The 12,493-nt window shown below is 53.4% G+C and overlaps 2 protein-coding genes across 2 annotated transcripts in view; one reads left to right on the top strand and one right to left on the bottom strand.

Moving 5' to 3' along the window:
* The window catches only part of LOC119371695 (neurocalcin homolog), a 143,364-nt gene that overhangs the window by 72,460 nt on the left and 58,411 nt on the right, over positions 1-12,493 (bottom strand). The gene's annotated exons all lie outside the window — the stretch shown is intronic.
* LOC119406333 (uncharacterized) lies at positions 2,115-3,585 on the top strand. Its single transcript, XM_049420050.1, has 2 exons — positions 2,115-3,533; positions 3,580-3,585. The coding sequence occupies exons 1-2, from the start codon at positions 2,118-2,120 to the stop codon at positions 3,583-3,585; spliced, it is 1,422 nt and encodes a 473-aa protein (XP_049276007.1). The 5' UTR covers positions 2,115-2,117.

Here is a 12,493-nt window from a genome sequence, read left to right as displayed (position 1 = left end):
CCGAACCTACGCACGAAAGTACATTGTGGGGAAACGCCACCCCCCCCCTAAAAAACAAAAAACAAAAATTCTGGGTGAGCCTTTGAGCCCTCGGCCCACAGCAAGTGACAAAAATTCTAGTCTACATAACTTCTTGCGCACCGCAGCTGTGTAAAATCGAAATCCAAAGGAAGTAGCTACTCTATATCAATAAAAGTCCTAGGTTCAAGCATTTTGGCGTTTGTTTTGTTGTTTTTTTTTCTTTTTCCAGCAAAACACGTGCCGCCTTCGATTCTTCTAAGCGCTGGCTACTCGGCTACAAAGACCCGAAAAAGAGACGGGCGAGGCACATCCACGGGAGCTGGCCATTAACGCTACGCGCGAAAAAAAAAGACAGAGTCGTTAAGCGGCGACGCGCTATACAGAAACCGCAGTTCACCCTTGCATCCGCACTATATTACAGGGGAGGGGCGTTGCGGGCCCCGCGTACGGAATCAAAGCACGGAAGGCCCGAGCTACAGCGTCCGGACGAACCCAGTTCGATTGGACCGCTGCTAGGGTGGCTAGACCGCTGCTGCGGCGCGGTACTTGCACCGTCTTAATAACAAAGAGTTTTGGCCACACCGTGTAAAACATATGAGAAAAAAAAAAGGAGAGGGGGGGGGCGTATTCCTGCGCGCCCCATCGCTCGATAAGCCTATCGATGCCGGCCGCGGCATCGTGCGTGCCACAAAATACGCTGTACACGAAACGCTACTCATCATCTGTCGCTAAGTGAGCGAAAGTCGTCCCTCGCGTGTGTCGCTTCCGCACTATGAAGTCTATACAGGTATTACAGGTTATATACGTGGTAAATATGTGCCACTCTTATACAGTGATGGTCGATTTGAACCACCCCATCCTAAAGGGGCCATGAACCATCCATCAGATTTGGCGAGAAAACAAATTTTGGGGAAACATGAAACAGCTGCGAACAGCTGAGCCAAATCTTGCAGTCGTGCGCGGCAAGAGTTTTAGAAGCGGAGCGCAAGTTTGCCATTTAACCAAGCATCCTATTTTCATACAGAGCACAGGCGTGCGCTCGTGAGAGGCAGGGAAGGAAGAGGTGCACCCCCCCCCCTCCTCTAATTCGGAACCCTGCGCACGCCTATGTTGGTACTCCGACGTGGCGGTTTCAGTGACGTCACTGCACGATGAACGCCGCTGGACTTCCGGTCTGACAAATCAACTCGGGTGCCCCATGCACATGGGAGACCAGCTGTCTCTCACCGATTTGTTACGAATTAGTTACGTTTACTAACAACTCAACACGCGTAGTAGATTAACGTTTACCCTAACCTCAAACCGCTGTCAATCACTGCACAAACGCATCCGCGTCAACATATACGCACAGCGCGCCTTTGAGCCGCCGACGCGAGTGGGATGATCGAACTGTCAAACAAATAAATAGATCGATGACAGCGCGCCGACGATCGACTTATGTAAAAACGATTTCAAACAAAGGAAACAAAAACGAATAGCAGGATCGACGGGGCTTTCTCTCTCTTTGACACGCAGACATAAACAAATAACAAAGAAAAAAAAGAACTATGTGAAAGTTCAGCACGATCCGTATTACTCAAAAGAAACACCCCAACGAGTAAACAAGCTTCGACAGCTCGCCCCCCTTCATCGCAAGAAAGAAAGATAACGAGAGGGTGGAGGGGAGGGACGCCTGTTGAATACACCTTAGGCAAACATCCGTATGCATAAATATACTCCCGCCTTTCTTACGATAGCCCGGAGAGGGCGCTGCGATCGCCGAGGCGAGCAGACGTGTTTGCATCGGCTCCGCCGTTGCTGACCAATTACGCAGTGCCAAGTACCTCGAACCAAAATTTTTTCCTCCACCAATGTGTCCGTGATGACGAGAGGCATCGACTGATACCAGCTGACCCCTGAGGTACGCTTTTTTTGTCAAATTTCGGGACTTCTTCTACCGCCGCCGTGCGAAGGACTGCTAGGCCTAGGCGTGCTCCGCGGGCGCTAGGCCTGGCACCGTCGCGCCGGTCGCCGTCTGCCGTACTGCTCGGTGGCGGCCGCTCGTCAGCTCTGAGATGGAGGCGTCCGCTCGGACAACAGTGATCGTGGACAACGAAATGCGCGTTCAAGTTCAAGGAGAAGAAATAACACCAGAGGAGTACCACAACGAGGCCGGATGGACGCTCGCGGGGGAGCGTATGTCGAGGCTGCGCCGGCGGGCCCCCGCCAGTGGCATGCCCGACGGATCCGGCGGGAGTCAAGCAAGCCCGAAATCGAAATTCAACAAAAACGTGAGAGCCTCGGTCATCAAGGCCGCACGCATGCCAGCCATGCCGCTGGAAGAGAGCAAGATAGTCGTCAGACCCAGAGGGGGACTGGACATCGTCAAGACCGGCACCACCACCGTCGCCGCGGCCAAGATCACGAGCGAGGAAAGCGCGGCGGACACCATCTGCCCCAACACGCAACAGAATATTATGGTCGTCAGTACACCGAACGAAAACAACGCAGCAAGGTACGCTACAATCCATGAAATCTCTATTCAAGGCAAACTCTACCAAGTCAGCGCATATCGCACGGCACCTCACGACACCGTAAAAGGCGTCATCAAAGGCATCCCCACCGACGCGAACGCCGAAGAGCTCGATAGAAATATTGTCAACGAGAGGAACCCACTAGCAGTGGGCGCAAAGAGGATCGGCAGCACGACCTCCGCGATCGTGGTGTTCCAGGGACCCAAGGTACCGAACTTCGTCCGATACGGAGTCACCCTGATACCTTGCCACCTCTACAGGAAACAGATCGACGTTTGCCACCAGTGCGGCCGAGTGGGACACCGTAAGGACGTGTGCCCGACACCCACAATCAAGACGTGCCTGGCCTGCGGGCTCGCGAACCCCAAGGAAGACCATAGCTGTACCCCAAAATGTAAGCTGTGCGGGGGCGAACACTCGACCGGAGACCGAACGTGCAAGGCAAAATACAAGATGCCTTACGTTGTGCGCAAGCGACAATGGGTACGGCGACAGGCCGAACTCCAGCTGCTGCCGGAAAGCGATTTCCCGCCACTCGACAAGCCGTCAGCTGTGCAAAAGTCAAGGACTCCATCGAAGAATCGCGCGCCAAAATCCAGAGACAGCAGCAAGAAAAGGTCACCATCACATGAACGAGTAGGCTGGGTCGACGCAGCGAAAGGGAACAATACAAGGAGCGCGCAGAAAATCACGGAAGCCGCGAAGAAAGACGATATGAACAAGGTGCGAGAAGCCAACGAGACCTTAAGGCAAGAAAACGCGGCGCTGCGAACAACTATTAACAACCTCTCGAGAGAGATTGCTGAGATCCGTAAGCTGCTGCTATGCAACAACGAGTCTCCACAGAGACCCACGCCAAGCTCAAGAGAGACAGAGGAAACAAGCACGAAGAACCAGGAGGCAGCCGTAGAGGAACCGGCACAGAAGAAGCGAGCCATCGAGGCCCCGCACAAGCAAAAAGAAAACGACCGCAACGAGAACCTCGAAGCCAAATTCGAAGCGAGATTCACCAAACTCGAAGAGCTACTCACGGCGAACATCGCAGCAGTGACAGCAATGAAACAAACAGTGGATAACTACCAAGCTGAGAACATAAACAGATTCGCCTACATCGAAAGGACCCTACAGCCGATCGTGAGCCACCCGACGTTTGCGCCCATTTTCGCGCTACATCCACCCAACCAAGGAACCGCATACGCGCCAACGCAATTATGGCCGCCAACGCAGCAGCAGCAACAGGCGTAACAGTGTGGCAGTGGAACTGTCGCGGCTTCGGAAGGAAGAAGGCAGTCATCCAGCAGCACATTGCACGCGCCGCGCGCAAGCCGGACGTGATACTACTACAAGAGACACTCATTGACGCACCGTCACTCCCCGGCTACAGAGTGCACAAGGGCCCACCCGACGGCAGAGGCCTGTGCACCCTGGTCAGGAAGGGACTCACGTTCGTCGAACACGAGCTCCACAACACTATCAAGATCGAGCACACACTCACCGAAATCATCCCGGGCAAGAAGAGAAAAGGAAGCATATTTCTGCTGAACGTCTACAGCAACCCATCGAAGAGAAAAGAGAGATTCAAGACACTACTGCACAGAGCCAGCACCGCGGCGGGCCGCAACACGCTGATCGCGTGCGGTGACTTCAACGCGATGAACCCAGCCTGGGGCTACAACAAGTACACAGCAAAGGGCCGCGACCTGTACCAAGACGCCACGGAACTCGAGTTCACCCTCATCACGGACCCGACGCATCCGACGAGAATCGGTAACTCCGTGTCCCGCGACACCACTCCGGACCTCACGTTCGTCAAGAACGACGTCCGGGGCGCGATCACCTGGAGAAACACGGGGGCCGACCTCGGCAGTGACCACACCATCGTGGAAATCGGCATACCAGAACACAACGACACCAGCAACAGAACACACAGATGGATAGACTGGGATGCCTTCCGACACACCAGAAACCAGAGGGAAGACGGTGACGACGAGATCGAAGACATCAACTCGTGGACGGCCGAAATCACCAAGAACGTACGCGACGCGACGAAAGAAATTAAAACGGACGCGGAGATAGACAAAGTAGACAGCCGGCTAGCGCATCTCATCGAGGCCAAACAGTCGATACTCAATCGATGGAAGAAACAACGGCTCAACCGCAGACTCAGAAAGCAGGTGGCGGAGCTCAACCGAGCGATCGAAGATCACTGCCGCGTGCTATGCGCGCAACAGTGGAACGAGATCTGCAACGCAGCAGACGGGCAGATGCACAGCGGGAAGACGTGGAACCTGCTGCGGCATCTGCTCGACGAAACCAAGACCAAGTCACACCAAAGGGACAGACTCGCCAAGCTCATACATCGGGCGGTCTCGGTACACGGCGCCGATGAAGTCACCAGGCGTATCAACGACAAATATCTGCCAACTACACCCACCGAACAACACGCGCCGTACGGCGGCCAACCCAACGCGAACCTCGATCGCGATATTGACGTCGAGGAAGTCCGCGCGGCCCTGCACGGCCTCAACAGCCGGTCGGCGGCCGGCCCGGACCTCGTCACGAACAAGGCGCTGAAGAACCTCGACGACGGCTCCATTGAGAACCTAGCAAAGTACTTCAACAAGTGCTGGAAAGCGGGCGAGCTGCCGAAGCAGTGGAAGACAGCCAAGACCATTCTGATTCCCAAGCCGGGGAAGCCACCGGACACGGACAACCTCCGGCCCATCTCGCTCACGTCCTGCGTGGGCAAGGTGCTGGAGCACGTCCTGCTCAACAGGTGGCAAGATTACCTGGAACGAGAAGGGCTGTACCCGGCCACGGTAATCGGCTTCAGACAGCACCTGAGCACGCAGGACGCGATGCTGCAGCTCAAATACCAAATCATCGACGGCGATGGCAGCGCACGCGACAACAAGGCAATCCTGGGGCTCGACCTGCAGAGCGCCTTCGACAAGGTGAAACACTCGGCGATCCTGTCCCAAGTCTCAAATCTCAACATGGGTGAGAGATCCTACAACTACATTAAGGACTTCCTCACGGACAGGACCGCCGAGCTGCGAGCAGGCGACCTACAAACGCAAGAGAAGAAGCTCGGGAGCACTGGCACACCGCAGGGGTCGGTCATCTCGCCGATGCTGTTCAACCTGGTAATGATCGGAGTGGCAGAGAAGCTCGCGGATGTCGAACACGTCAGGCACACCATCTACGCGGACGATATCACGCTGTGGGTGACCGGTGGCAGCGACGCCCACATTGAGTGCGCGCTGCAAACCGCCGTCGACGCGATAGAAGACCGGTTGGAGGGCACCGGACTGATATGTTCGCCGAGCAAATCGGAGCTCCTAATACTCCCACCTACCAACAACGTCAGAGGCAAGACCAAAAAACGCGAATACGAAAAGATCCGAATCATAACCAAATCCGGCAACGTTATCCCCGAGGTCGGTAAAATCAGGATCCTAGGCATGGTCATCGAGAAGCACGGAAGAAACGGCGACATCATCGCCCGTCTTACAGCGAAGGCGGCCAACGCGACGCGACTCCTCAAACGAGTCACGTCCCGGAAAGCAGGCATGAGAGAGGAGAGCCTAATCAGGCTCGTACAATCCTTTATCATCAGCCACGTCACTTACGTCGCAGCCTACCACAGATGGCTGCAACACGAACGCAACAAAATCAATGCCATCATCAGAAGAGCGTACAAAACGGCGTTGGGCCTGTTTGAGTCCACGAGCACGACCCGCCTCTTACAACTCGGGATACACAACACGCTCGAAGAAATAGCCGAAGCACAACGGAGCGCTCAACTGGAGCGGCTGTCCACGACCAATGCCGGGAGGAAAATACTGGATGACCTGGGAATAGGACACTCGAACGAAGCGGAGACGAAGCTCCCCGTCCCCAAAGAGGTCCGACGCCAGACCAGAACCGACCCCATACCCAAGAACATGAATCCCGACTACAACAAGGGAAGAAGAGCGGCGAGGGCCAAGGCTCTCATCGACCTGCACGCCAACGACGAGCACGCGCGATATGTGGACGCGGCCGAATACCAACAGAACGCTTTCGCAGCGGTCGTCATCGAGGCGTCGACCGGCGCAACAAGGACGGCAGCGAGCGTGAAGAGCATTGGAGCGGAACAAGCGGAGGAGGTGGCCATCGCCCTGGCCATCATCGACCCAGACTGCCACACCGTGCTAAGTGACTCGAGACAGGCGGTGCGAAACTTCGCCAAAGGCCAAGTATGTAGAGAGGCCGAACGAGTATTGCGTGCGGCCAAACTGCAAGACAGAAAAGTAAGAATTAAGTGGTTCCCGGCGCACGCGGGTGACGCGTCGGAACGCAATGCCAATCACAACGAGACGGCACACGCAGCGGCGCGAGCGCTAACTAACCGCGCCCCGGCGACAGACCGTCAGACGTGGTTCGGAGCCAAGGACCGCATGACGGACTATAACGACATCACAAAAGCCTACCGCATGGCTCGCAGGACTTTCCCACTCCCGCACCCGCGGTTGAGTCGAGCGGAGGCGGTACTATTGAGACAGCTCCAGACCGGATCGCTACCGAGTCCGCGACTGATGCATCGCATGTACCCCGAGACATACCCGACCGACAAGTGCAAGGTCTGCCGGAGGGAGACGGCGGATCACACGCACATCTTGTGGGACTGCATCAAACACCCAGAGGAAGCGAGATCAAGAACGATCCCGTCGCGGCTCGAGGAAGCCGCGAAGAGCTACGACCTGGATCAACAGCTCTGGGCCGTCCAGCAGGTCCTCGGGGCGCTCGAAAGGCAGGGACCCAGCGAGCCGGCAACGGCGAGCGGAGACCCGCGCCGAGTAACGGCAACCCCGAAGACGACGTAGGCCCTCGTCGGGGCGCGCGAGCGCCCAACTGCAGGCACAAATAAAGTTTGTTCCAATCCAATCCAATTACGATAGCCCGGCTGCTTAATCGATTGCGGCAGACAGACCGAGCACTGTTTCCTTAAAGGGACACTAAAGAGCAAAACGATTTTTCTCACGTTAGTAAAGTACTCTTTCACGATACCAAAAACACCACGCTTGCTGCGAGGAGACGCTTAGTAAGCGACAAAACGCGCAAAAATAAAATGTGGTTGGCGACGCCACCTTGAAGTTTCCGCACCATTCGCCGTGACGTCACATGTTTTGACGGCGCCTACTAGGGACTACGTAGTTACTAATCGGTAAAAATGAAGTACATTGTCCTCTGAGGAGGCCATAGACTTAACATACCGAGTTTGGGGTAATTTTGTTGAGCCAATGGCGCCAAAATGCGATAAATACACCTTTAAATCCGTGACGTCACGCGGGGAGATTTCGGCGCGAGATTTAAAAATGAAACTTTGAACTTGATTTTCTACTCTATTAATAAACATATGATGACGAAATTAGCGACATTAGAGTTCTCGGAGCACGATTAATCGATCTAAACCGATTCATTGTTTCTCTTCAGTGTCCTTTGAAAGGTGGTGTCTACCAAAGAAAAACGAGCCCTTCTATCCCCCTGCTTTCGTTCATACGTACAAACACGCAACATACCGCCTAATCGAAGACATATATTAAATAAAAAAAAAAAGTGAAAGGCAGATCCGTACGCATATCGCCGCAACTGAGTTCGCGACAAATAAACAAACACAATTCGCGCACGCAGCACGCGTTACACACATTCGCATGCATGAGATACACGAGCAAGCAGCGTCGAGTGGTCGGTGTTGCGGCCTCCGTAGCGTGCGGCAACGCGGGATACCGTGAGATGTAGGGGAAGAGGGAGGGGGGGGGTGTGCTTATGCATACGTTCGAGCGCAGTGTTATGAATTATGTAAACGACCCGCTGGTGCCCTCGCTCTTGCATCCTAGCGCTCTGGATCCCGAACCTAGCTCCTATAGCTGCCAGCCCCTACAGTATTTCTTTTTCTCATTGTTGTTCATATCGATTACGTAGGCATACAAGCTGAGTAAGGAGGAGAGGAGGAAAGGGAGAAAGCGATGCGTCGCGGGAAGAATAGGAGCGTCGTCATTACGTACGCACACCACTCGCCGTTATGTATACTGTCCGCGCAGTTTCTTGCGGCAAATGCCCGCGCGGTCGGTGTACAGTGCAAGCGCATACGCACGCACACACACGATTGTCCCGGCATATAGCCGTATATGCCATGTAGCAAACGCGAGCAAATGCGTCGAGTACGGGAACACGCCAACGCGTATTGTACTGTATACTCGGAACTATGGTGGTAAAGATAAGAACGCAATAACGACAACGTCGGGCAAAGACTTCTAGTTGCTAACACAAGGCTGTAGCTAATATCCCAAGAGTCAATCCGAGATCACCGCGTGCAACTCTGCGTATCTTTCCATATTTTCTTTTTCTCTAATACATGGCGAGGAGGGAGGTACGATGACATAGGCGTGCGCATCGGGGGGCGGGAAGGGGCGGCCGCCCCCCCCCTAATCACCTAAGAGGGGGGGGCGTGAAATCTACCCCGTACATTGACCCTTCTAGTCACCTAAGAGGGGGGGGGGGGGGCGCAAAATCTGCCCTATACATTGACTTAGTAGGATGGTGGGGCGCTGCGACGAACCTTTGCCCCCCCCCCTCCCCCTGATGGGGAAGCCTGCGCACGCCTATGTACGATGAGACATATCATGTGCCAGAAGCCTTTGAAACGACGCCACGAAACAAATCCGAAAAAGAACAGGCATAATTCGCTGTCGCGAGTGAAATGTTTCAATCGCTACGAATGGAGGCCAACACGAGACGCGAGAGGTTTCACTGGCCAGTGAAACACTATATACAGATACGGCAACGTTAGGATATATTTTAAAAAATGCTAAAGTCGAAGGCAGGTAGCACTAAAGACTTCACGAACTACTAGAAGCAGCGAGATGACTGGCACGGTGACCGTTCATGCAAAGGTCGGCTGGAGTTTCTGCTCTGCAAAGCTTCGCTTGAGAAATGGATCATGGGCAATGGGAGTCTGGGGGCTTTGAGCAATGAGATCAAGCAACGCGGTACACTACTACGCCACTACTCAACCCAGAATCGAATGACAGTAGGCGGGACGGAGGAAAATCGAAATGACCCGTGAAAGCCGTAAGCGTGCCCATACACACACGTACGCCTTCATAAGTATATAACGCGTAGCGACACGGTTGGCACCGCGCACGCGCACACGTCTGACGGGGAGTGCACACGCCCATGCGCACTCGCGACGTGTCAGCGGCGCCCACCCCCATGACACGTGACGTGAAACGAGGCCAAGACGAGGCGTAACCCCGGCGGGGACGACGACGACGACGACGACAAACGCGGGAGTCAGCGCCCGCCCCCTCGACTCCGGCTCGCGACCAACAAGAGATGGGTGTGGCACCCACCCACCCAGGGCCCCTGCACCGTTATGAGCGCGGCGTGGCCTCTGAGCTTGCCGTCGCTGCGCCCTCGTCGTCAAGCGTCGCCGTCGAACGAAGTGGAAGGGCGAGGAGGAAGGAGAAGTCACGTTCGACGACGACCCGAAAGGCACGAGGGTCGAGAGTACAAAAAAAAAAGTGAAAAGAGACATGGATGTACGCGGTTTATGACACGCGTCGAACGAGGTCTTGCTTCATTTTCTCTCTCTCTCTCTCTCCCCCAGAACCCTGCGGAGTAAGAACCAACAGCGGCGCATGTGCGGCCCCTCGCCCTTCAACTATAGACGAATAGTGAAATAACATTTCTAAAGGAGTGACGGAGTACTGGCAACCAAATGACCACAAAGGAACACAGGAACTAATGGAGTAACTGAAGTAATACTCCTTAGTAATCATAGGCGTGCGCGCAGAGGCGGCGGGGGGGAGGGGGGTGAAATGCCGCCTCCCACCCAATACTTCGTCAATGTACTGTTAGTAAAGGCCTCAGTGGGAAGGGGGGGTGGGGGTAAGAGGGGGGGGTGGCACTATGGTGAAATGTTGCCTACTTAGCCCCTACTGACGAAGAACCCTGCCCACACCTATTTTAGTAATACTCCTGAAGTAATGACTCCTCCTCTCAGTACAATATGCTGTTAACTGCACAGTCAAACCACAACAAAGTAGCCTCCAGCACGAGAATGTATTCGTTATATATATCCGAAATTCATTACAAGCGTATATGTCTCCCGCCCACTAATTCAGATGATAAAGGTCTCTAGTATTAATTCGTTACATGCGCGCATTCGATCGAAAGTCAGTACTGCAGAAACCGTCACAGCGAAGGATACTAGAGACTGCGAAAACTTTCAGCCACCACGCAGCAGCACGAACCAATTCTACAAAGAAAATGCACACACGTTTCTCGCAAAGAAACTGGGAGGAAAGTCAATCAGTCGCAAGGCTTTCCTTCAGAGAAATTCATGTTACAGTCATGTGAACAACAAATTTCCTGACAGTAATCTGTTCCATCCACGTTTTGCTACATAACACTTAACGTAGAGAACTCTTATTGAAGTTCTGTCAACTACCAGCTGTGGCGTAGACATTAATGGTGGCGCGCTGTCTGATGTTGTGTTGAAGTCATCCAACATCTCACCCACACCAACCCATACAACATGACTGAAGACAGAACTGCACCTGTCCCGCAAAGGTTGCACAGCCCAGAAACCCAAACTGGTGGTTAGCCAATGAGCCAACCGTTTCCCTGATTGCAGAATGACTCAATTCTAAACAAAACCACCCCTAAAGCAGCTGTGGTGTGCAGTGCCAGAACGAAAGATACAAATATAGTAGGCTGTGCAGATGGCATCTATCTATGAATATGTCAGAATGCTCAAGGTCGTTAAAAACAGCTAAGACAGACGTGCATTATGTACACACGCCGCCGAAACAATGTGAAGAGCTGCCTTTTTTTCATAACTTCGGAGTACCAAATCCGCAATACAAAAGTAAGCTGTTTGTGAGAGTCACCGTTAAACTTCAACCTCTGACATTCGACAAAAAGAAAGCTTTCCCTGCAGACAACCAGTATTCCCGTCAGTTGAATATCACACTCACTGTATGTCTTACAAGCAAAAGAGAGGTAATTTGTATAATAGTTATGCAACCATCGGTCTGTGATGCAACAACCACATAGCCGCTCCCTCTGAACGGGAGACACGTTACACGACATTTCGAATCCCGTTAAGAGCGACAACAAACTTAAGTTAATGTCAAGCTCACTCATCCAGCCAATTCAGGCCAGACATAGTGAACAAACACGTGCTCGTCACCTGCACTTCTAGTCAAAATGAAGGCATACTTACCTTACAAGGAAGCAGCAGCCAGATCCAGGGTGATGCCAGTCTTGAAACGCAACGACGACGTCAGCGACTTCGCAAGCGTATTCCACAGGCAAGCTTCGCTGTCGCGCTCAGTTGCAAACTCCAAACCTCCTCCTCCAGTGGAGGAGATCAGCGCACAAACTAGTTGACTTCAGAAATGCGTCGAAGACCACAAATGCCGCAGAGAGGAAATGGTGTGACTCAAACAGTCTGCGGTGTCCATGTAAACCGGTGCTTCACTCCAGGACGGCCGCCCAACGTTACCAAGTTATGGATAACCGTAACCAGTGTAGTAATGGAATGGCATTGACAAAGCGAGTTATAAGGATGTAACAAAGGGAAAGAACAGTAGTTAGGAGATGTTCAAAGGAAGTGAAGGCATTCTCCAAAGCAAAAGGAATTAGGGAAAGACAGACAAATCACTATGCAACCGAGGAATACCCGCTGAAGAGAAGCACAGGGCTGTGAGCACAGAACAGCAAGCTCGACACGCAGCCGCTCAGAAAATGCATCCCGACTGGGGACGGGCTCGGACACTAAGCAGGATGGGGGAGAAAAAAAAAGGAAGAGTGGGAACCAAACGGGAGAGAAGGAAAGAAGAAATTGCGCCAAAAATAAAACAAAAGGGTCCAGAAAAGAACAACAGGGTGGGTTGGGCAATGTCCAC

The sequence above is a fragment of the Rhipicephalus sanguineus genome, chromosome 10, assembly GCF_013339695.2.
Source record: "Rhipicephalus sanguineus isolate Rsan-2018 chromosome 10, BIME_Rsan_1.4, whole genome shotgun sequence".
In the NCBI taxonomy this organism is placed as follows: Eukaryota; Metazoa; Arthropoda; class Arachnida; order Ixodida; family Ixodidae; genus Rhipicephalus; species Rhipicephalus sanguineus.
This window is presented reverse-complemented; position numbering and strand designations above follow the sequence as displayed.

Bases quoted from the DNA above. Each gene is read 5' to 3' on its own strand.
- LOC119406333 (XM_049420050.1), top strand. From the start codon at position 2,118: ATGCGCGTTCAAGTTCAAGGAGAAGAAATAACACCAGAGGAGTACCAC.